The sequence below is a fragment of the Miscanthus floridulus genome, chromosome 11 (assembly GCF_019320115.1).
Source record: "Miscanthus floridulus cultivar M001 chromosome 11, ASM1932011v1, whole genome shotgun sequence".
In the NCBI taxonomy this organism is placed as follows: domain Eukaryota; kingdom Viridiplantae; phylum Streptophyta; class Magnoliopsida; order Poales; family Poaceae; genus Miscanthus; species Miscanthus floridulus.
Window position 1 is genome coordinate 59,823,906 of NC_089590.1, and position 23,917 is coordinate 59,847,822.

Below are 23,917 nucleotides of genomic sequence, written 5' to 3' on the forward strand. Positions count from 1 at the left end.
TGCCTCTACCGCTGCCACTGCCTTCGCAGATGAGGGTCTCCATGCCGAAGCGGTTGCAGCCCCGCTCGAGGTAAGCGTATTTTCAGCAGAGTTGCAGCATTTTTCGTTCGTTCTTTGGTCTCATGCTGACCCCATAAGTATCTCTTCTTCAGCTGGAAGCGTCCTGCGGAGGTGCCCACCTTGGCACCACTTAAGGTGCTCAAGGTGAGCCCTAGCTCCATCGACCACTAGGTGGTGGAGGCGCAAGCGTACATACAATGTGGCGCAGCGTTGGCGAGGGCTGACCCAAAGGAGCCGGCCACCCAAGAAGGGGCTGTCGAGGCGACCCTAGCACAGACGGGGGAGGGAGCACCTCTGCCCCGTGAGGGCGAGGCTTGTGAGTTAGATGGGGCCGAGGCGCCCTTAGTTGCTGAGGCCATCGAGGTCGAGGCCCCCCGAGCCTCCAAGGCCAAGGCGATGGAGGCCGGGGAGCCCAGGACTACCGAGGCCACAATGGTGGGGGCCGGAGCCCCTAGGACCACTGAGGCCACAATGGCGGAGGCTAGAGCCCCTGGGATCACCGAGGCCGACGTGATCATGGCGAAGCCGTCGGCCCAAGAAGTGGAGATGAAGGCGGTGGAAGCCTCGGTGGTGCCCCTGGTCCAAGGCCTGCCGCTATCATGGGAGAGCGCCCAAGAGGTGGAGGTCTATCCGATTTCCTCTGACGATACTTCCCGGGCGAAGGAGGTGGTTGACGCCGAGGTGGCCGGCGCCGTGGAATAGTCGGCTCTGACCCCAGGCGAGGGAAGCTCGGCCCTCGTGCTGGTACGACCTGAGTCCCGCAGGTGGGATCACCTGCGTGTCCTATGGCAGAGCCAGGATGACCCTGAGGGGGAGCCTCTATTCGCCCTTGAGGATGTGGCTGAGGGCAGGCGCTGGGACACCTTCGAGCAATACCGCCAGCTGGCGGAGCGGTCACTGCAGACTATGTTGTCCGTGGTGGCCGATGATCTGCCCGAGGTCGCCCAGGTTCACGCCTTCTTTCCTTATGTGGTGTCATCTTTTTCTATGTTTTCTTGTAGTAAATGACCCCTATTTTGTCTATCTAGGAGCTCTAGACCTGGTCCCTTGGGAAGTCAGTGTTCCTCCGATGGGAGAAGGACGTCTGGGACCAGCTCCAACGGCAGAAGGACTTGCTCGCTCGTGCCAATGAGCTTTTGTCGGCACGGAGCGCGGAGGTGGAGGACCTCTGCCTATGCAGTACTGATATGGAGGCTGCGGCGATGGCGGCCCAGGAGTAGGTCGCCCCCTTGGCGGTGTGGGTCAAGGAGTTGGAGGAGGAGCTAACCCGCACGGCCGGTGATCAGGATGCCTTTAGGTCCTGAGCTGAAGAAGCCACGGCCTCTGCCAAGGCCCTTGCTGGACAGCTAGGGACGGAGCAGGGTGCACACCAGCTGATGAAAGGGGCCTTGGATGAGGCCCTCAAGGCGGCTGAGGCTTCCCAGACCGAGGCTATGGTCTGGAGGGGGAAGGCCGAGGGTGAGTCTTATTCCTCTTGTTTTATTTGTTTTTCTTGTGTTCGGCCCCTAACTCCTTGGTGTGATACAGAGCTGGAGGGAGAGGCTTCTAGGGCGGCCGAGGCTTCTTGGGTCGAGGTCCAGCACCTAAAGGAGAGGGCCGAGGCTTCTCGGGTCGAGGCCTAGCCCTGGAAGGAGAAAGCCAAGGCCTCCCGGGTCGAGGCCCGACGCTGGGAGGAGAAGGCCGAGGGTGAGTCCCATAGGCTTCTGCCCCTATTTGGCTTGTTTTCCTTTATGCTCAACCCCATTTCATTGCTTTTGGCATAGAGCTGGAGAAGGAGGTCACCCAGGCAGCTGAGGCCTCTGCCACGGTGTAGGCGGTGCTTGAAACCGAGATCAGGGAGCATGATGGGCTGAAGAGCGCCACCCGTACTGCCTGTGAGGCCCTAGAAGTCGAGGGAGTCTAGTCAGGAAGCTCCCTCAGGAGCTGCCTAATTGCATTGAGCGGCCAAGTGCGCGAGTGACTTTGAGGGGCGCTGCACATGGGTGTTAAGCGTGCCCTGGCCATCATCGCCTCGCATTACATCGGCGTCGACCTCAAGGCTATCAGCGATGGCTACATCCTACCTGATGATGATGGGGAGGCCGACAAGGAGGTAGCGAAGCTGATGGAGGCAGTGGAGGACCCCGACACGGCGTTGGCCAAGCTGTTCGAAGAGGAGGTGGTCCCTCCTACGCCGTCCACCGATGCTGGAGACCCTAAAGCTTGACCTGGGCCCAAGAGGCCGTGTAATTAGATTAGGGATTATGTTACCCTATCATAACACTGATGGCCATCGAGGCCTTTTTAAAGTAATCATGCGTCTATGCTTTTTTAATCGTTTTTCATTGTATTTCCGAGCCTCTGCCCTCTGTCTCATTTCTAAACAAGTTTCTTGCAAAAAACTTCCTCGGAGCGCAAGCTACCCCTTGGGCAAAAGGTGGTGAGGGAGTGCCATAGCCCAGAGGCATAGGCCGTCTCGCGACTTAGCCGGCCTTCTGGCCTTGAGATAGTCTTTCGGTCCTTAGGTTTTTTCACAATCGACTTGTCAGGGCACGCTAGAGAGGTTGGCGTGGGAATTTTTTTTCGAAAAATGACTAAAAATGGTGCATGGGACTTAGGGGGGGAGTCCCCCCTTCTAGCCCCTGAGGGAGGCTCGGTTCTGCAGAGGCAGAGTTGAGTCTCCCTTATGGTGTTATCGTAATGCCGAGGCCCGTGATGGGCTCGGCGGGTTTCTCAAAAAATTAGAACAACTAAAGAACGCTTCTTAATTACATTCCGAGAAACAATGTATACAATGCTTGGAAATTCTAGGGGTAAAAACGACGTAGCTATTCTATATTCTAAGCGTTGTTGAGGATTTCGCCCTTCTCATTGGCTAGCTTATAGGTCCTGGGCTTCAGCACTTGGGCGACGATGTACGATCCTTCCCATGGCGAGGTCAGCTTGTGGCGGCCCTTGTTGCTCTGCCTCAGCCTCAGCACCAGGTCGCCCACCTTCAGGTCTCGGCTTTGAATGCACCGGGCCTGATAGTGCCATAGGGCTTGTTGGTATTTGGCCAAATGTAGCAACGCAATGTCTCGGGCTTCCTCTAGTTGGTCGAGGGCGTCCTCACGGGTGGTGTGGTTGCTTTGCTCGTTGTAGGCCTATAGCCTCGGGGAACCATATTCCAAGTCAGTGGGGAGGATAGCCTTGGCTCCATAGACCAGGAAGAAAGGTGTGAACCCCATGGCTTGGCTTGGAGTGTTCCTCAGGCTCCAGATGACCGACGGAAGTTCGGCGAGCTATTTCTTGCCAAACTTCTTCAACCAGTTGTAAATTCTTGGCTTAAGGCCTTGTAGGATCATGCTGTTGGCACGTTCTACTTGGCCATTTGTCCTTGGGTGTCCTATGGCTGACCAGGCCACATGGATGTGGTGGCCGCCATAGAATGCCATGAATTTTTGGCCGGTGAACTATGTCCCGTTATCGGTGATGATGGTGTTCGGAACCCCAAACCTGTGGATGATGTCCGTGAAGAATAGCACCGCTTGCTCGGATTTGATTTGATTGATTGGGCGAGCCTCGATCCATTTGGAGAACTTATCGATTGCTACCAGTAGATGGGTGTAGCCCCCCGGGGCCTTCTATAGAGGCCCGACCATGTTGAGCCCCCACACGACAAACAACCATGTAATGGGGATGGTTTGGAGGGCCTAGGCTGGGAGGTGCGTCTGCCGCGCGTAGTACTGGCATCCTTCGTAGGAGCGTACTAACTTGGTGGCGTCAGCAACCGCCGTCGGCCAGTAGAACCCTTGGCAAAAGGTGTTTCCGATGAGCGTCTGAGGCGCCGCATGGTGCCCGCTGGCCCCCATGTGCAAGTCCCAAAGTAGGGCCTGGCCTACCTCGGTGGTGATGCATCGTTGGAGGATGCTAGATGGACTTCGCCTATACAACTCACTGTTGTAGAGGACGTAAGTCTTGACTCATCGCGCAAGCCGTCTGGCCTCGGTCTTGCCTATAGGGAGCTCTCCTCGAACGAGGCAATCAAGGAACAGGACTTGCCAGTCTATGCCCTGGTTGGCCTCGGGAGGCTCTGCACCTACTTCCATAACCTCGGGCTCGGCTGAAGGGGTATCGGCGATGGAGGGGGCCTCAAGCCTTGCGGTGAGCTCGATCGGTGGGCCCTCTCCTGCTGCCGAGACGTGGTCGATGGAAGGCTTGTGGATGTCTCTAGCAAAGACGTTCGGGGGGACTGGAGCCTATGCTAATGCCATCTTTGCTAGTTCGTCCGTGGCCTCATTGAATTTACGCGCGATGTGGTTGAGTTTGAGACCGTTGAACTTGTCTTCGAGGTGATGTACCAGCTTGTAGTACACCTCCATCTTGGGGTTGTGGCAGCTCAACTCCTTCATCACCTGATCAACGACAAGCTGCGAGTCGCCCCACACGTCGAGGCGCCGTACTCCAAGTTCAATGGCGATCTGCAAGCCGTTGATGAGGGCTTCATATTCGGCTGCGTTGTTGGAGGTGGTGAAGTGGAGCCAAATCATGTAGCGCATGTGTACTCCAAGGGGCGAGATGAAGAGCAGACCCGCGCCTGCCCTGGTCTTCATCAGAGACCCGTTGAAGTACATGGTCCAACATTCTGCCTAGACTTGGGTAGGTGGTTGTTGGGTGTCGGTTCACTCTGCCACGAAATCGACCAAGACCTAGGATTTGATTGCTTTCTGAGGCACAAAGGACAGAGCCTCCCCCATGAGTTCGATGGCCCACTTGGCTATCCTACCCGAGGCCTCCCGATTATGGATTATCTCCCCCAGGGGGAAAGACGACACCATGGTTACCGGATAGGACTCGAAGTAGTGACGCAGCTTGCGTCGAGCCAAGACTATGGCGTAGATTAGTTTTTGGATGTGGGGGTAGCACGTTTTGGTCTCGGAGAGTACTTCGCCGATGAAGTAGATAGGTCATTGGATGGGCAGAGCATGCCCCTTTTCCTGCCTCTCGACTACTACGGCCGCGCTGACCACTTGGGTCGTTGCGGTGACGTAAAGTAAGAGAGCCTTGCCCTTGGCTGGCGGTGCCAGGATGGGAGGATTGGTGAGCAATGCCTTGAGTTTGGCGAGGGCTTCTTCGGCCTTGGGGGTTCATGAAAAGCGTTCCAATTTCCTCAAGAGGCGATACAGAGGTAAGCCTTTTTCACCGAGGCGCGAGATGAAGCGGCTCAGAGCCGCAAGGCATCCCATAACCTTCTGTACTCCCTTGAGGTCTCGAATCGGTCCCATGCCGGTCACGGCCGAGACCTTCTCCGGGTTGGCCTCGATGCCACGTTCCGAGACTATGAATCCCAAGAGCATGTCTCGGGGAACCCCGAACACACACTTCTTGGGGTTGAGCTTGATGCCCTTTTCTCTGAGGCACTTGAAGGCTATCTCCAGGTCTTTCATGAGATCCTCAGCCTTTCTAAACTTGACCACGATGTCGTCCACATAGGCCTCGATGGTTCGCCCGATGTGCTTGCCAAAGACCTAGGTTATGCACCGCTGGTATGTGGCCCCTGTGTTTCTGAGGCCGAGTGGCATAGTTACATAGCAGTACATGCCGAACGGCGTGATAAAAGAAGTCACAAGCTGGTTGGACTCTTTCATCTTGATTTGATGGTAACCGAAATACGCATCAAGGAAAGACAGGGTTTCGCATCCCACAGTGGAGTCAACGATTTGGTCGATCCAAGGTAGTGGGAAAGGGACTTTCGGGCAGGCTTTATTCAAACCGGTGTAGTCTACACACATCCTCCACTTCCCATTTTTCTTTTTGACTAACATGGGGTTAGCTAACCACTCCGAATGAGACACTTCCTTAATGAATCCGGCCGCCACAAGCTTCTACACCTCCTCGCCGATGGCTCTGCGCTTTTCCTCGTCGAATCGGTGTAGGCGCTGCTTCACCGGCCTAGAGCCAGCCCGGATGTCTAAGGCATGCTCGGCGACCTCTCTCGGTAAGCCCGGCATGTCCGAGGGACTCCATGCGAACATATCGGCATTTGCACAGAGAAAGTCGACGAGCATAGCTTCCTATTTGATGTTGAGGGTGGCACTAATCCTCAGCGCCCGCTCGTCGGGGCAGGTGGGGTTGACTGGGACGAGTTTGATGGCCTCTGCGGGTTCGAAAGTCCTGGCATGATGCTTGGAGTCGGGCACCTCACTGCCGAGTTGGTCGAGATTGACGATGAGGGTCTCGGTTTCTGTGATGGCCTCGGCGTACTCGATGCACTCGATGTCACGGTCGTATGCATGCTCGTACGTGGACTCGACAGTGATAACACCATTGGGCCCCGACATCTTAAGCTTGAGGTACGTGTAGTTGGGGACCGCCATGAACTTGGCATAACACGGCCACCCTAGGATGGCGTGGTAAGTTCCCTTGAACCCAACCACTTCGAAGGTGAGGACCTCCTTGCGGTAGTTGGAGGGAGTACCGAAGCAGACGGGCAGGTCGATGCGCCCGAGGGGCCACGTGCGTTTCCCTAGCACAATGCCATGGAAAGGTGCGGCGCCGCTCCAAAGCTACGACTAGTCGAGCTCTAGGGTGTTGGCGTAGAGGATGTTGAGGCCGCTGCCTCCGTCCATCAATACCTTAGTGAGCTGGGTGTTGCCGATGATGGGGTCGACGACAAGTGGGTACTGCCCGAGGTTCGGGACGTAATCGGGATGGTCGCCCTGGTCAAAGGTGACTGCCTCTCGAGACCAATTGAGGTACTAGGGAGCGGCCACCTTCACCGAGAAGACTTCCCGGTGTTCCCTCTTCCGCTGTCGCGCCATGAGGCATGCCGAAGGCCCGCCGAAGATCATGAAAGCATTGTGCACTTCGGGGAATCCGTCGTCTTTGTCGTCGTCCTTGTCACCGGCGCCCCTCCTCCTGGTCTCGTCGTCGGGGAGCCCGAGCCTAGCATAGTAACGCCAAAGCATGGTGCACTCTTCTAGGGCATGCTTCACCGGGCCCTGGTGGTAAGGACAGGGTTTCTTGAGCATGTCGTCTAAGAGCCCGGGGCCTCTGGGGCCTTGGGTGTTCTTGCGCTCTGCGGCCGCGACTAGGCCAGCCTCGAGGACTTCCTGCTTCCCTTGGTGACCCTTTTTCTTTTTCTTAGGGAGGTGGGGAGCCGAGGCCTCGGGGGCCTCGTCCCTCCGCTTCCCCTTAGCATCGTCATCGGGGAAGATGGCCCCAACGGCCTCTTCGCCCGAGGCAAAGTTGGTGGCGATGTTGAGGAGTGCAGCCGCTGAGCTTGGTACGTTCTAGCCCAATTCTCGGACCAGGTCTCGGTAGGTGGTGCCAGAAAGGAAAGCCTAGTCAATTTCCGAGTCGCCAACGCTTGGCAACTCGGTGCACTTCTTGGAGAAGCGCCAGATAAAGTCTTGGAGGGACTCATCCGGTGCCTGGTGACAACTCTTGAGGTCCTAGGAGTTCCTAGGGCCAACGTATGTGCCCTGAAAATTCCCGACGAAGACCCTAACCAAGTCATGGATCTGCGAGGGAGGGAGATATTCAAGCCAGGCTCACGCCGAGTCTGACAAGAACAACAGGAGATTACGGATGATGAGCAGGTCATCATCCACGCCGCCTAGCTGACAGGCTAGGCGGTAATCAGCCAGCCAAAGTTCGGGGTTGGTCTCGCCACTGTACTTCATGAGGTTGGCCGGTTGCCGAAACCTAGCCAGGAATTAGGCAACACGGATAGTTCTGCTAAAAACTCGAGGGCTAGGCAGTTTGGGAGAAGGACTGCGGTCCTCCTCACTGTCGTAGCGGCCGCCCTGGTGCGGATGGTAGCCCTAGGCAGGCCCCTCACTATCGTGGCGCCGTCGTCGACCAACCACCTCGTGGTTGCCTTGCGCCTCGTGTCGGTTGTCGAGGCGGTTGCGGACCGAGGGGACCCTATTGGCTGTCAATACCTAAGTAGGCTCAGGATGGACTAAGGCCCCCCATCCTATCGAGGCGATGCCATGGGAAGTTCTGAAGCGTCCCCGCACCATCTAGAGGCAGAACTCTCAGCCTGCTGCACCGTGGCGGTCTCGAGGAGATCCCGGAGCTCGTTGCGAACCCATCGCCCTTCCATAGTAGAGGGCTCAGGCATCATTCGAACTAGCATTGCCACGACCGCGACGTTCTGGCTAGCGCGATTGAAGATTGGGGGATGCTCACCCCCTTCGTCGTCGTTGATGCGGTGGTGGACGTCGTAGGCCCACCGCCGGGCTCCTCCGCCATCACCGCGACCCTGCTGCTCCTGCTCGAGAGTGTCTCGGAGTTGTTGTAGAAGGAGTCGATCTTGCTCGACCTTGGCCTAAAGCTCATGGAGCTATTCTAGGTCCAGGCGTCGAAGTTGTCCGAGGGCAAGGTTCTCATTCTGCGCTGCTGGTGGGACAATGCGTGGGGGCATGGCATCGCCCGTTCCCTAGTGAAGCAGGGTACGGTTGCCTACCCCCTCATCCTCATTGCCCGTGCTTGGCATCCTGAGTCCGACGTGGAAGCACTCACGAGTGGGATCATAAGTGCCTTCGTCATTAGAGTCGGAGTAGCCGAAGTAGTAGTCGCTCATGGCTAGGAAGCGACGCATGGCTTTAGGGCCACGAAGCCTGGAGAAGTCCGCTCCGGCCCACGCTTCGTCCTCCTCCGAGGAGTCAGTGTGGGAGTGAGTCGAAGTCGTGGTACCGAAGTCGAGGGCAAAGCATTGGTGGCGTCCTGAGGGCTCTATGTGAGTAGAAGCGTAGACAAGAGCATAGGTGGCAGCGGCATTTCTCAACCCGAAGGGATACAAGGATGGTGCCATCGCCGAGCCTTGCTCCACCGAAGTCGACTCCTCAGGACGTGGCAGGGCAGAGCTTGATGCCGAGGCGTCATCGTACGCCACCAGCGTCTTTCCCATGTCTAGGCTCAAGCTAGATAGGTCCCCAACCAGGGACCTTGTGCCAACAGCTGGACGTGGGATACTGGTGGAGAGCGGCATGTCGCCCTAAGTTCGCGTGGTGTCGGGGTGGCCCCGCTCGCGTCGTGCCTGGCGAGCATGATGAGAGCGGCCGCCCGGGCGTCGCCTGCGCCTGGGCTGTGGGTGCATGACATCATCATCGGTCGGTGGGGCTCGAGGTGTGAGAAGTACCATATCGTACTCACATCCTAGAGACATGAACTCTAGGCTCCCGAACTAGATCACCGTGCCGAGACGCAGCGGTCGTATGGGATCTGCCATCCAGAACTTGTTAGGGAGATGAAGCTGACACACAGTGCCCCTACCTAGCGCGCCAACTGTCGATGTTTTGGACCAGCGTGTCCTCAACCAACTAGTAAAAGCATGCTGCGTGCCCCTAATCCCGGATGGTGATACAAAGAGACACAAAGTTTATACTGGTTCGGGCAACGGATGCCCTACGTCCAGTCTGAGAGATCGATCTTGATTCCTTGCACCAAAATACTCGTAGTAGGGGGTTACAAGCAGGGTGAGAGAGGGAGCTAGTCCTAGGTCTCTGCGTGGAGCGGCGTGGATTGCTTGAGATGTTGATCTCAGGCAGCGGAGAAGTGCGTGTGTTACAGAGTGTTGAGTGTGTGTTCGTCTACCTCATGAACTCGCCCGTCTCTCTTGTCCCCCTGAAACGACCCCAAATCCCTCCCTTTTATAGTTTGAAGGGGGACAGGGGTGATACATGTGTTAACTATGCGGTGTCGTGCAAACAGGGGCGGCATGTCCAAGCCCTGTAGCCTATTACTATGATAGCATGGTTGATGGAGACGTCTCGCCCTTGAGTGTTGGAGCAATGCGCCGGTCATAGCTGATCTTGTGTGGCGTGGGAACTCTAGTGATGGATGGATGCAGGGCCTGGCAAGCGACGTGCTGGCTGCTATGCGTTGACTGCGTGAGAAGCCGAGGCCCAGCTGGTGCCAAGGCCGAGCCATCGTAGGGGGCTCGGTAGGCATGAATCCCGAGGTTGCCGAGCCCCCGGAGTAGACTGCCGAGGCATGGCAGGAGCAGTTGGTTCTATACACTGATTCCGAAGCTATAGTAACCTGGACTTGACTCCCCACGCCACATTGTTTCCGGAGCAGGGGTTAGGTAGCACAGTGCAGTACAGGCGCCGGTCGTGGGCACAGTACCGAGCACAGTGGTCGGTAACCCCTGTCTAGTCCTGGACGTCGTGGCGTTGATATGACCGGTGTCCAGTCGGCCACGCCGTTGCGTCGAACCGTCGTTCGACTGATATCGCGGGAGCGGTCGAACGCGCCGATCGGATGTGATGTCTTGTCCGAGAAGTTGGTCGAGGCGGAGGCGACGAGGTTGTTTTTGCTGAGCCGGCCTTGAGCGAGGCGGAGAATCGGCGTCTCGACCGAGGCTGTACGCGTGGGGCCTCGGACGAGATGGAGAATTGGTTCCTCGACTGAGGCCCTCCGAGCGAGGCTTCGAGCGAGACGAAAAACTGGTGGGCCGTCCGAGGCCTCTCGTGCGAGGCCTCTGGTGAGGCGGAGAGTCAGTGGCTTCGGACACGGCTGGGGTTTGGCCAATAGTTGTCCCTTGGCTTTGACTTTGACAGGGTCTAAGCGATTTTTTCGATTGTTGCTTAGGGGACCCCTTCTCGTGGTACCCGACACTACTATTGTGGTGTTTTGAGACAATTTCTTTGATTTCCATAATGTATAGTAGGGGAATTTGTAGGTCTATATTTTGCACAGAGGTAGATCTCGACGGCGCGAACTTTTGTCCAGGGTGTCCTCGACGGCAGTGACTAGCCGACGGAGGCGAAACACGCGGTGGGGCGGCTCGGGTACGGCGGCGACCTTCGGCGAGCACGGGTGCACGAAAGAGAGCGAGAGGGAGATCGAGATTGGCACCAGAGGGTTGCTCACCTCCGCGCGAAGGGCTTCGGTGCGGTCTCGTCGGCGGAGAGCCGGGGATGCAGCAGGAAGGGAGATGGGCGGCGGCTGATCGAGCTCGTGGGCGGCGGCTATGGCGGCGCGTGCTGTGGTTAGAGAAAGCGGCTAGCGCTACAAGGGATTTTAGGGGGCGCGGCGAGCGGGCCGCAGCAAGTCGGCTGGCGCGCCAGAACCGCAGCAGGCTGAAAGCAGAGGAGAAAACGGAGATAAAAAGAAGAAAACGTTTTCCTTTTATAAAATATACCACTTTAATTACTTTTTTCATACTATTTTGAAACCATTTAAATTTATAAACTCTCCAGATTTTATTTTATAAATGATTTTGAAAATATAATTTCAAATTTATTTCAATTTTTTATATTTGTAATCTCACTTTAAAACACACTTTTAAACTCTATGTTGAAAACCCTTTTTGGAAACAAGGGTTTGAATATATATTCAAGCTTATATGTGACATATTTTAAAACTATTTTGAGAAGTGAAAACTATTTTAGAAACACATTTAAAATTACATTTTTAAAGGCCTTGCAAACTCAAACTCTGGACTTATTTTGAGTTTTCAAACTTAATTTTAAAGCCATTAATTTATAAAAACATAAGAGGACCTATTTGTGGCTTGATCGAATTTTCGAGTTCACTTTTCACACAGAAAGGCTTATGCAAAGGTATGAATTCAACAAACATACTTCAATTAACTTTGTAATAAGTTTATAAACCACATTTTCACTATTTCAAATGTCAAAAACTAAATAAATCTTAGGAAAATTTTATATATAAATTATTAAGTCATTTTATTCTATTTAGTAATTTCTATTTACAACAAAAATGAGAATTTTGGGGTGTGACAACTTTGCTCCTAGCCGACTAGACGTTGCTCGGGAGCTCCTAAGCTGTGGGAGAACCCCGAGAGGTTTGTACTACCCTTGAAACTATAGTGAAAAACTCAAGTTGACCTTTGTGGTTGGCAAGGAGGCAAAAGAGATTCTGACCTTCATGGTCACCTTGACAACGAGGACGTAGGCACTCCTTAGCAGGGTGGCCAAACCTCGGGATAAATTCATATATGCCGCGTGCTTGTTGTTATTGTTGTGATTACTTGGAATTACTTTTATTTGGTTGTCTCTTTCTCCCTCAAGCTTATTCTTAGGTATTGGTTTTTTTTATCTACATCTGGTGGTGTTTCAAAGCCAAGAAAGCATCTTAACATCTTCATCTATCTCTTAAGAAGTGGGGTAAATAACATATTTGAATTTGAAGTTGAATTTATAGCTTCCCTTAGGTGTCGGAACTTCCGATAGTTTGCGTTAAAACTTCCGCTCCAAACTTTGGAACTTCCAACATTTTCTAATTCACTATTTCAAGTTTGTGTTTAAAAACTTTCAAATATGTTTAGTCACCCCCTCTAATCATTGTAGATCCTTTCACTCGCTCTCTGTTTTCTATGTGCCGCTGTTCGCAAATTTCAGGAGTTGCCCCCTACTTAGGAACCATCATCCGTTTAATACCCTCCCAAATAAGTTTAGAAAATTACCTACCTTTCATCAACAATTTAGTGTCACGTCATCCAGGGTTTGGGCCAAATCACCTAACTTTTGGACTAAAGCCGGATGATTTGGCACTTTCTTTAGTCCAAAATCTAGATGACGTGGCACTAAAGTATTGAGAGGGTGATAATTTTGTGAAGGTTTGGCCTAAAACCTTAGTAACGTGGCAAGTATTGGAGGGTGATAATTTTGTGAAGTTATTTGGTAGGGTGTCAAATGGAGTATTTGGTAGGGGCCTAGGGGGCAACTGACAATTCCTGAAATTTCCCCCGATGTTCCTTGTATCCGCGGGTCCTTGTATCTGCCGTCCTAAAAATTCCCACTTCGATGCCGTCCTAAAAATTAACCGGGTTTCCCTATGAAAGGACCAGTTGGGTTCAGTGAAGAAGTCAACTCTGAGCTCGGATTTGCGTGGAGTGGAGCTAGCACTTCGCCTTTTGCGGAGTTGTGCCTGTGCTCGGCTACCCATAACAAATTTTCGCATCTCACCAAACGGTTGCAGCCTCGCAGGCTCGCAGATTCCAGCGGCTTCTCTCTAGATCCGCAAGTAAAACCTGGGAAGGAATCGTTCCTGACAAGGTGCTCAAATGGAGCACCGGGAAGACGGACCCCTCCAACTCCAAGAAACAGCCGCCGGTGACCGTGGCAAATGTTGTGTCGCGTCCCCCTGCGGGTGGCTGGGGCGGCTGTCCCACGAGCTGCACTGGAGCTTCGTGCTCGCGGTCGTCGCCGTCTACGGCGCCTGCCAAGGCGTCGGCAACGCCATCGGCGGAGTCGCCGCGGGGTACTACTGGAAGGACGTGCAGCGCGTGCAGCCTTCGGCGGCCCAGTTCTACCAGGGCGTCACGGACGCGCCGTGGATCGTCAAACCCATCTGGGGCCTGCTCACCGACGTCGTCCCCGTGGTCGGGTTCCGCCGCCGCCCGTACTTCGTTCTCGCAGGTCAAAGATCCGATCTTTCTTGGTTCCAGCGGATAGCTAGTTAAAGCCAGCGCGGCATCTCTCTTTGTCTTGCAATAATGCAGGCGTGATCGGCGTGTCATCTATGCTCATGCTTTCCCTAAACCACGAGCTTGGGATTATGCCGGCATTGCTGATGCTGACGGCGCAGAGTGCGGGCGCCGCAATAGCCGACGTGACGGTGGACGCTCTGGTTGCTCAGAACAGCATCACGCACCCGCTCCTTGCTGCTGATATGCAAAGCTTGTGTGGGTTTAGCTCCTCTGTTGGAGCGTTGCTTGGATTCTCCTTAAGTGGCTTGCTTGTGCACTCAATGGGCTCCCAGGTATGACATTTCTGGTTGATGAGTGCCTTCTGGTTTCTCATACAATCCAGAATATGCAACGTGATAACTAATTTACTAGTTTACTATGAATTTCCTTCTGGGATCATATTTAATTTGTTGACTACTTAACTACGATTGTCCTTATGGTATGACATATATATTTTGTCCATGTTATTCAGGGGGCTCTTGGTCTGTTGAGTATCCCCTCTGCACTGGTGTTATTAGCTGGCATTCTTCTGAAGGAGAACCGTGGTACAGAATTTGATTACATGCAGGTCAGATAAGGACCAACATGCAACATTTCTGTTTTTTGAATTGTTGAATTCACCCATGGACAGTAATGCAACTTAAGGTCGATCTGAATTCAGGTTCACAAGAAGTTCTACAAAGCAATACAATCCATGGGAAGAACACTGAAGTGCCCCGAGGTCTGGAGACCGTGTGTATATATTTTTGTTTCTCTCAATTTAAGTCTGGATATTCAAGGAGGAATGTTCTATTGGTACACGGATCCTGTTGTTGGACCAGGATTTTCTGAGGTACACGCGCTTACTAGATATCATTATTTCATCAAATAGATTAAAAGCCTGAAATTACAAGCCCTTATTAATTGATAAATCTCCATGGGGAGGTTTCATTTCAGCCGAATCACTTTTGTCCATATGTTAATTATCCAAAGCTGTTCTGATTATCTAGTAAAATGATCAGGTAGTAAAATGGCAAGTCGTGTAAGTTACATTTGTAGTTTCTCTATGTAAATGAACATTAGTTTTGGTATTATCTGCTTATGGCCAGACCAATATATGTTAGAGTTCTGATGAACAAGCTTGACAAAAAGGCTTCCAAATTTACTGAAATATATTTTATGCTATATTTTTCCATTATTTGCTATATATATAATCTTGAAAATTCATCATTACATTTTATCAGTTATGTTTTGTTGCCAAATGGGCTTATCACTTGTGGAACATTTGCATTGGTACAGGGATATATTGGTCTTATCTATTCAATTGGTTCAGTTGGTTCACTAATTGGAGTTTTACTATACCAAAGCACACTAAAGGACTATCCTTTTCGGAGCATGCTATTATGGGGTCAAGTGCTCTCAAGTCTAGCAGGAATGCTTGATTTGGTGTTAGTGACCCGACTAAACCTGAAAATTGGCATGGCAGATTACTTCTTTGCGGTGGCTGATAACGCAGTTTCCCAAATGGTTGGTAGGCTCCAATGGCTACCACTACTTGTGCTTTGCTCCAAGCTTTGTCCTCCCGGCACCGAAGGGACATTCTATGCATTACTCATGTCTCTACAAAATGCCGGGTTGCTGATGTCTGCCTGGTGGGGTGGCCTGCTCCTGCACATGCTGAACGTGACCCGAATGGAGTTCAGTAACCTCTGGATCGTCGTCTTGATTAGAAACATATCAAGGCTTGTCCCTTTGATGCTACTGTTTCTTGTTCCTGATTGTGATCAGAACTCAACACTCCTGCCTGCAGAGATGCTTCATGGCAATGAATCAACAGAAACCATGAAAAAAGGATCAAATGAGTTTTCTGTTCTTGTTGGGGACAACTCTGGCTGCATTTCTCCTGGTGTGGCAGTTGATAGCGAGCAAATCAAAAATTTTGATGCTGAAACTGATGATGTCGAATTGATCCCACTGGTTAACAAGAGCGGACTGACCGTCTCATGATGCGCTGAATCCAGGATCCTTATGCTGATTCTACTACTGGTTCTATCCAGCTTGTTGATGAAGACAGGAAGACTTTTTTTGCTGTGACATGAAAGACAAAGGGAATTGAAACATTTGATAATGAAGGCAGATGAGATACTGTTATAGGGGTATTGTTTCAAAAAAGATACTGTCACAGGGGTGAGGGCACCAGTCATTTGCTGGAGTTGATCGAGCTCAACTGTACCTTCGTGGTACATTCAGTTCCTTCTGTCACCCTAGATGAGCGACTGACTGACCACAATGTTCCTTGTTATAGAAAGTCCATTGTTTACCCAAATTTTTTTTTTTAAAAGGAGAAAACCCCTGGCTTTTAGAAAGCAATAGAATACAGAGTTCTTACGAAAGAACACATCATGTACACTGCCAACCTACTTAACAGGTGTTGGTGAGAATGACTTTACCTCCTGAGGCGATGTACTTGCCTTTCGAAAGGTCTATCCTTTTGATCATTTTGTTACTATCCCCAAGAAAGCGTTTGAACTCAGAAGTTTGTATTGGGATGCCCAAATAATTAATGGGTGAATAACCCAAGCCGCAATTCAGCATATTGGCTATCAAGTCCATTTCCTCCCGTGGCACTCCAAAGACAAGGACTTCACTTATGTGGAAGTTAATTTTCAGCCCCGACATCCATTCAAAACAATATAAGGTAAGCTTGCGGTCTACCAAAGATTCATAAGAACCATCAATCATAATGACTATATCATCCGCATATTGGACATGCATAACCCCCCTGGAACTAAATGTCCCAGCACCCCGTTGATGCGTTCCTTGGAGTTGGAGACTGCCTTGTTTAGCAAAATACTTAGCACATCTGCTGCTATATTGAATTGTAGAGTTGAAAGAGGGTCTCCCTGTCTACCCTTGGAAGGTTTTAAAGAATTCACTCCTGCCATTTACATTTACATTTACACAAACTCTACCCCATTGCACATATTTACTCAGTTTCGAGCATAAGTCCTTTGGTCCCCAATGTGATGTAAAAAACCGGAATTACAGTAATGCGTTTCACAGAATCAGTTTGTAACTCTTGGCTTTGCAATCTGAGCTTGAATGTCTGTCCTGTTGATGACATGTCCGACTGCTTGAACCGTGTGGACGCCAGCAGAGCAGTAACAGTGGGCGGTCGAGTGCCGAAGCCAAAAATCGCTTATGCCCACCCACGCGGGGCGGAAGCGCTCAACAGCGCCCGTTCCGTTCCGCGGACTCGTGTGCGGCTTTCTCCCTCGGGTGAACAATGAACTTGATCCCTGTTTGGATTTGCTTGTGTAGCTCTGTGAACGTGAAAATTCTAGAATAAAAAATGGCAGACCATCCCAACCTACTAAGTACCTCTAACCTCAGTCATGAAATCTGGGAAAAAAAAAGATAACAAATATGAAAGCTGCACTGTTCAACCATTCATCTTCAGGAGCCGCAGCATCACCACATGTTTTACATCAAACACGGGACAGAGGTATTGTACACACACCCCGGACATTTCAAACCAAGCCTGAAACGGTAACCAGGCGCCTTGGTTCTCGGCGTGACGACGCATGCAGGCCAAAAACCAGCGGCGATGATGCTCTACTGTTGCGCCAGCCGCTTCAGGTGCTGAAACAGCTTCTGTTTTATCCACTGACGGTCATATGGCAGGAAAGCATGAAGTGAATCATCGTACCTGAAATGAAAGCATAGCGTGTAAGTTCAAGAACGTAATGTGATTAGTTGTCACGCCTTCCAGATTAAGCGCTTTGACAGTCAAGAAACATGTACTCACACCAGTGCACTTATGTCAGTCAGGCCATCAATGAAGTTGTACAGGTCACTGATATCATAAGTCAAGTTCCTGACCATCGGGTTGATATTCCTGATTTTCCTTTCATAAAGACCACAGATTCCTTCCATTCCAGAGAACAAAAAGGTAAGAAAAATAACATGTGCCGGTAACAAATAATAACTCAAATATTAGCCACATAACTGCTGAGTAATATAGTCATATGAACAATATGGCAAAGTTAACAATTCTCATGCCATGAGAAATATGATATAGTTGACTAGTACATGCATTTCACAAACCATGGACTCTCAATTCTTATATTCTCAGTGTAATATGGTTAGTTGAATCTGTGAATCCACATATCTTTCATTGAAATTGCAGTGACTTGCGTATTCTTCAAATCAACAACAACAACATAGTCTTTCAGTCCCAAGCAAGTTGGGATAGGCTAGAGTTGAAACCCACCAAGAGCCCCAAGTCACGGTTCAGGCACTTCAATAGCTGCTTTCCAAGCACTCCAATTCAAACATAGATATCTAGGTATATCCCAAGCTTTCAAATCTTTTTTTATTGCCTCCCCCATGTCAATTTCGATCTTCCTCTACCCCTCATCACATTATTAGCTTGGCTTAGGACTTCACACAAATAGGCGCTTTGTGCGGAGAATCCAAGAATTTGAGGTCAGAGAGGCGTTGAAAAAGATAAAAGGAGGTAAGGCGATGGGATCGGATGGTATCCCAATCGAGGTGTGGAGATGCCTCGAGGACATAGCTACAGTATGGCTAACCAAGCTGTTCAACCATATTTTTCGATCGAACAAGATGCCTGATGAGTGGAGAAGTATATTGGTACCGATTTACAAGAATAAAGAGAATATTCAAAGTTGTACTAATTACTGGGGAATTAAGTTGATGAGCCATACTATGAAGCTATGGGAGAGAGTTATCGAGCATCGCTTGAGATCAATAACGCGAGTCTCTATGAACCAATTTGGTTTCATGCCCGGAAAGTCAATCATGGAAGCCATTTTCTTAATAAGATAAATTATGGAGCGGTATAGGGGAAGGACCTACACATGTTTTTTATTGACTTGGAGAAGACTTATGATAAAATACCAAGGAATGTTATTTGGTGGGCTTTGGACAAAAACATAAAGTCCCAACGAAGTACGTCGGGCTCATTAAGGACATGTACAACAATGTTGTGACTAGAGTTCGAACAAGTGATGGAGACATGGATGACTTCTCGATTAGGATAAGACTACATCAAGGGCCAGCTTTGAGCTCTTATTTGTTTGCCTTAGTGATGGATGAGGTCACAAGAGACATACAGGGGGACATCCCTTGGTGTATGCTTTTCGCGGACGATGTAGTGCTAGTTGATGAAAGCCGAACAGAAGTGAATCAGAAACTAGAGTTATGGCGGGAGACTTTGGAGTCCAAAGGTTTTAGACTCAGCAGAACTAAAACTGAGTGTATGAGATGTGACTTCAGCACTACTACTCGGGAGGAGGAAGATATTAGTTTGGAAGGTCAAGTAGTGCCTAGAAAGGATATCTTTCAATATTTAGGATCAATGCTACAGAGAGACGGGGATATTGATGAAGATGTTAGCCATAGAATCAAAGCATGATGGATGAAGTAGTGGCAAACATCTGGCGTCCTATGTGACAAAAGAGTACCACAGAAGCTAAAAGATAAGTTTTATAGGACGGCGATTAGACCTGCTATGTTATATGGTGCAGAATGTTGGCCTACGAAAAGACGACATGTTCAACAGATAAGTGTCGCGAAAATACGTATGTTGCGTTGGATGTGCGGTCATACAAGAAGGGATCGAGTTCGGAACGATGATATACGTGATAGATTAGGGGTAGCACCATTTGAAGAAAAGCTTGTCCAACACCGGTTGAGATGGTTTGGACATGTCCAACGAAGACCTCCAGAGGCACCGGTGCGTAGTGGAATCCTAAGCCAGGATAGTAACGTGAAGAGAGACAGAGGAAGACCGAAGTTGACTTGGGTAGAGGCAATAAAAGAAGACTTGAAAGGATGGAATATACCCAAAGACTTAGCTTTAGATAGGAGTGCTTGGAAGACAACTATTCACGTGCCTGAACCTTTATTGCTTCTGCTGGGTTTCAACTCTAGGCTACCCTAACTTATTTGGGACTTAAAGGTTTTGTTATTGTTAGGACTCCACAATGCACTGGTGCATCTAGAGGTCTTCTTGGGACATGGCCAAACCACCTCAACCGATGTTGGACAAGCTTTTCTTCAATTGGTGCTACCTCTAGGCGATCACGTATATCACCGTTCCGAACTCGGTCTATTCTTGTGTGACCGCAAATCCATCGCAACATACGCATTTCTGCAACACTCAGTTGTTGAACATGTCGAATCTTTGTAGGCCAACATTCTGCTCCATACAACATAGTCGGTCTAATCGCCGTTTTATAGAACTTGCCTTTTAGCTTTTGTGGTACCCTCTTGTCACAGAGAATGCCAGAAGCTTGTCGCCACTTGATCCACCCTGTTTTAATTCTATGGCTAACGTCCGCATCAATATCTCCATCCCTCTGTAGCATCGATCCCAGATACCGAAAGGTATCCTTCTTAGGCACTACTTGACCTTCCAAACTCACATCTCCCTCCTCCTGTACAGCTCCGCCAAAGTCACATCTCATGTATTCGGTTTTAGTTCTGCTCAATCTAAAACCTTTAGACTCAAGGATCTGCCGCCATAACTCTAATTTTCTATTTACTCCCGCCTGACTTTCGTCCACTACCACTACATCATTAACGAACAACATACACCAAGGGATATCCCCTTGTATGTTCCTGGTAACCTCATCCATTACCAAGGCAAAGAGATACAGGCTTAAGGCTGACTCTTGATGAAGTCCAATTTTAATCGGGAAGTAATCTGTGTTACCATCGTTTGTTCGAACACTAGTTACAACACTGTTTTACATGTCCTTGATGAGGGTCATGTACTTTGATGGGACTTTATGTTTGTCCAAAGACCACCACATAACATTTCTTGATATCTTGTCATAAGCCTTTTACAAGTCAATGAAAACCAAGTGGAGATCTTTCTTCTGCTCTCTAAACCGCTCCATAACCTGTCTTATTAAGAAGATTGCTTCTGTGGTTGACCTTCCGGGCATGAAACCAAATTGGTTTGTTGATATCTGCGTCGTTCCTCGCAGGCGCTGCTCGATGACTCTCTCCCATAACTTCATAGTGTGGCTCATCAACTTAATTCCTCGATAATTAGTACAACTTTGGATATCTCTCTTGTTCTTGTAGATTGGTACCAATATGCTTCTTCTCCACTCCTCAGACATCTTGTTCGATCGAAAAATATTGTTGAACATCTTGGTTAGCCATACTATAGCTATATCCCTGAGACATCTCCACACCTTGATTGTGATACTATCAGGGCCTATCGCTTTGCCCCCTTTCATCCTTTTCAAGGCTTCTCTGACCTCCGATTCTTGAATCCTCCACACAAAGCGCCTGTTAGTGTCATCAAACGAGTCGTCCAGCTGAACAGTGGTGTTCTCGTTCTCACCATTGAACAATTTATCAAAATACTCTTGTCATCTATGTCTGATCTCATCCTCCTTCACCAAGAGCTGCTCCCTCTCATCCTTTATGCACTTGACTTGGTTGAAGTCCCTTGTCTTCCTATCGCGAGCCCTAGCCATCCTATAAATGTCCTTCTCTCCTTCCTTCGTACTCAAACGTCGGTAAAGATCCTCATATGCCCACCCCTTTGCCTCACTCACCGCTCGTTTTGCAGTCTTCTTTGCCACCTTGTACTTCTCTATGTATTCTTCAAATAAGTCAATAAAATTCTTTAACCCAAGCATTAGCATTATGGTAACAACAGTAGCCATTAGATGTAGGATATTGGAGCTGTTTGCTTAGTGAACTGAAAAGTTGTCTGGCCCAGCCAATTTGCTACGCCTGCGGTCAGCATTGCTGCCTGGCCGGCACTGCCAAGGCCAGGTACACAAACAACAGCCCATAGCACACAGTGTCCTTTTTCACAGTTGCCAGAGCATCAGTTATATGCAAAACACCAACTTAAGAACCAGTAAAAATAGAAGATAGCAGTTTCAACTTCCAAGTCATACCATGCCACCGATACAGAAGCAAACCATAGCTCATCATGAAGGGTTAATAGAGACTACTGACTAGTGCGCGTTTGGTAGGGTTCTGGATTCTCGTAGAAGCGTCTCGGATACAGATTCTCTTCGAAAATGTTTCTACAGTAATTCAAAATCACTTTGAGGGAGTGTTTGGCACGTAGGCTAGATTTTGATTCTTGAAAGGGAGGGTGTTATGGGAAATGACTTGTGTTGATTCTGTACCCTTGTGTTGATATGTTTCACCAATATGTAATAATTGCACAAGGCTGATGGGCTCATCAGCTTCTTCTTTTTTTAAACTGAACACAGGGTTTATCTTTTCTTTTTTGGCCCAAGTCGTACCTTCTTGTCTTTTCATCCTCACGAACACATCTGGTCTCTCCCATGCCGCCATGCGCCATGGTTGAGAGCTGCTATAGCTCCCATGGGTACAGGAGCTATAATACCTAGACTTGAATCAAGCGAAATCGAGCATCCATTGCCCCTTCCCTAGCTCCCCTCAATCAAAACAAACAAATCAGGTGCTTAGGGGCGATGGCTGGAGATGGATCCTGTGGTTATGTCAGTGGAAAATACAGGTAAATTCAAGGTAAGTTTGGGGGAGGTAGTGATTCTCCAGCGAAACTGGGTTTTGGGTGTTTCTCTTTGGTAGGCAAAACGAGCAAATCGTTTCTAGCCGTTCCACGCTCAAAATGAATCAGGAACGACGCTTTTGGCATGGATCCGATGGTTTCCAGGTAGAATCATAATCATTTCAGCGTGCCAAACGGGGCCTAAAAGTAGCAGTATTATTTACACAGCTAAATGAAGGAAAGAACATGCAACCTTCCTTGAAATCAGTAAAGGCGTGAAGCAGATGCTTTAAAACACAGGAAATAATTGAGTGGCATTACTATGCCCAAACAACGAACTACATTGAAGAAAGGTTAACATTATGCGATAACTCATAACTATTACAATCATACGGAGAAAATAAAGTAATGATAAATGCTAGAATTGCATTAGCATTTCAGACAAGGATATGAGAAGAGGAAAAAAACAAAGTTACATACCATCCAGCGCGTGGTTAGACAAGGATATGAGAAGAGGAAAAAAACAAAGTTACATACCATCCAGCGCGTGGTTAACTGAATCGTAGTCCATAAATGTCCTCGTCGATCTGTTCTGCGATGGTTGCATGAGAATGATGGTATGCCTTCCGGCCTGCAAGTGCATTAGAAATCAGATAATATGCATTGGAGCCCAAAACAGTCTCAATCACTGAGTAGACATTGCTGACAGGGCAGAGAACACTACGAACAGAATGCAGTTTGCAGACGCTGAAAAGGGGGTTCAAAACCACAGAGACTGACAATTTGTGACAATATAAACTATTCGCAGATGTAATCATATCATCGTGGCATTGGTTAAAAGCGATTGAGCGCTAAACAACATTTGTCATTTTTTTCTCACTTATCACAGGCTCTGCAGTGCAGCCAGCACCTTCGGACATCCTCAGCTGAATATCTAATGCGGGAAGTTCTGTTCGTCACACAAGAACGACCTGGCTCCAACACCAACGGGGCAAACACCTGAAAGCAAAATCCCCCAGCAGAGCAAACTGCATTCGGCATCTAACAACACCACTGTGATAAAACCGAGCACCACGGCCGCCACAAGCACAAGGCCTGTTTGGTGTCGGCGGCCGGCTGCCTGCGCTTCCTGCCAAAACCTCACTGACAACGAAAGAAACGGCTGGAGCAGTGACAGACTGACAGGTAACAACTAACAACAAAAAACAGTATGGTCGCCTCCGCCACTGCAGAAGCCGACAGGTGAAATTTAGCAGGGTTAGATCGTCATACCATGCCCTCTGCGCGTAAGCTCAGCAGGAGATTGGGGATCCCCCCGCACCGCGATGCCCGCAGAGTCCACCGTCCAACGACCAAACCCTAAGGGCACAAATTTGCAATCAGTCCGATGCAATCCAAGCACTGAATCACAGAACTATTGGGGCAAAGGTTCGCTTACTCAAGAAATGGGGAAAGTGCGGCAGGAACGACAGTTATAAAGGCTTCAGCGTACCGAGAAATAAACACAAGAACGCCACCGAGTCCCTGCCGAATAGGATGCAGAGGAAGCCACTGCCCACCGGGTTGGAAGGGGAAGGCTGCTCTCGGCTGGGGTTGCGTACGAGCCACGCAGGGAGGGCAAGTATGGTGAGCGAATTAGCAATGCTCCAGCTCCAATCGCTAACTTCGCAGGGGCCGAAGCGTATTCGCTCCAATCTATATGCGTTGGAGTTAAATTAAATGAAATAGAATTTAGTTTAATTTTACTTCAATTCATATGTGTTAAAGTTAAATTAAATTAAATTTAATTTAATTTAATTTCACTTTAATCCACTTCAATGAATTAAGATGAACCGAAGGAGGGTAACTTTCACCTGGGCGGATAAACAAATGCTTAAGCAGACACGGGCTTTTCACCTGGGCATGGAAAATTCTCAAAGCTTCGTCTACGACTC

At 49.6% G+C, this 23,917-nt stretch overlaps 3 protein-coding genes across 4 annotated transcripts; 1 reads left to right on the forward strand and 2 right to left on the reverse strand.

Annotated features, from left to right (window-relative positions):
• Positions 1-6,092: 6,092 nt before the first annotated feature.
• LOC136492035 (uncharacterized) lies at positions 6,093-6,395 on the reverse strand. The gene has a single exon (XM_066488192.1). The coding sequence runs from the start codon at positions 6,393-6,395 to the stop codon at positions 6,093-6,095; it is 303 nt and encodes a 100-aa protein (XP_066344289.1).
• Positions 6,396-12,832: 6,437 nt separating this feature from the next.
• LOC136490894 (probable folate-biopterin transporter 2) lies at positions 12,833-15,778 on the forward strand. Its single transcript, XM_066487100.1, has 5 exons — positions 12,833-13,415; positions 13,499-13,758; positions 13,938-14,033; positions 14,127-14,297; positions 14,744-15,778. The coding sequence occupies exons 1-5, from the start codon at positions 13,061-13,063 to the stop codon at positions 15,449-15,451; spliced, it is 1,590 nt and encodes a 529-aa protein (XP_066343197.1). The 5' UTR covers positions 12,833-13,060; the 3' UTR covers positions 15,452-15,778.
• Positions 15,779-16,848: 1,070 nt separating this feature from the next.
• LOC136490895 (enhancer of rudimentary homolog) lies at positions 16,849-23,615 on the reverse strand. Of its 2 annotated transcripts, none has more exons than XM_066487101.1 (5): positions 23,422-23,615; positions 23,256-23,342; positions 22,521-22,614; positions 17,253-17,373; positions 16,849-17,153 (listed from the first exon to the last, which is right to left on the reverse strand). In XM_066487101.1, exons 2-5 carry the CDS (start codon positions 23,256-23,258, stop codon positions 17,060-17,062), a joined length of 312 nt encoding a protein of 103 aa, XP_066343198.1. In that variant the 5' UTR covers positions 23,259-23,342; positions 23,422-23,615; the 3' UTR covers positions 16,849-17,059. The 2 variants fall into 2 exon arrangements, with proteins under 2 accessions (XP_066343198.1, XP_066343200.1); XM_066487103.1 differs by having other exon boundaries at positions 23,476-23,520.
• Between the last annotated feature and the right edge of the window lie 302 nt (positions 23,616-23,917).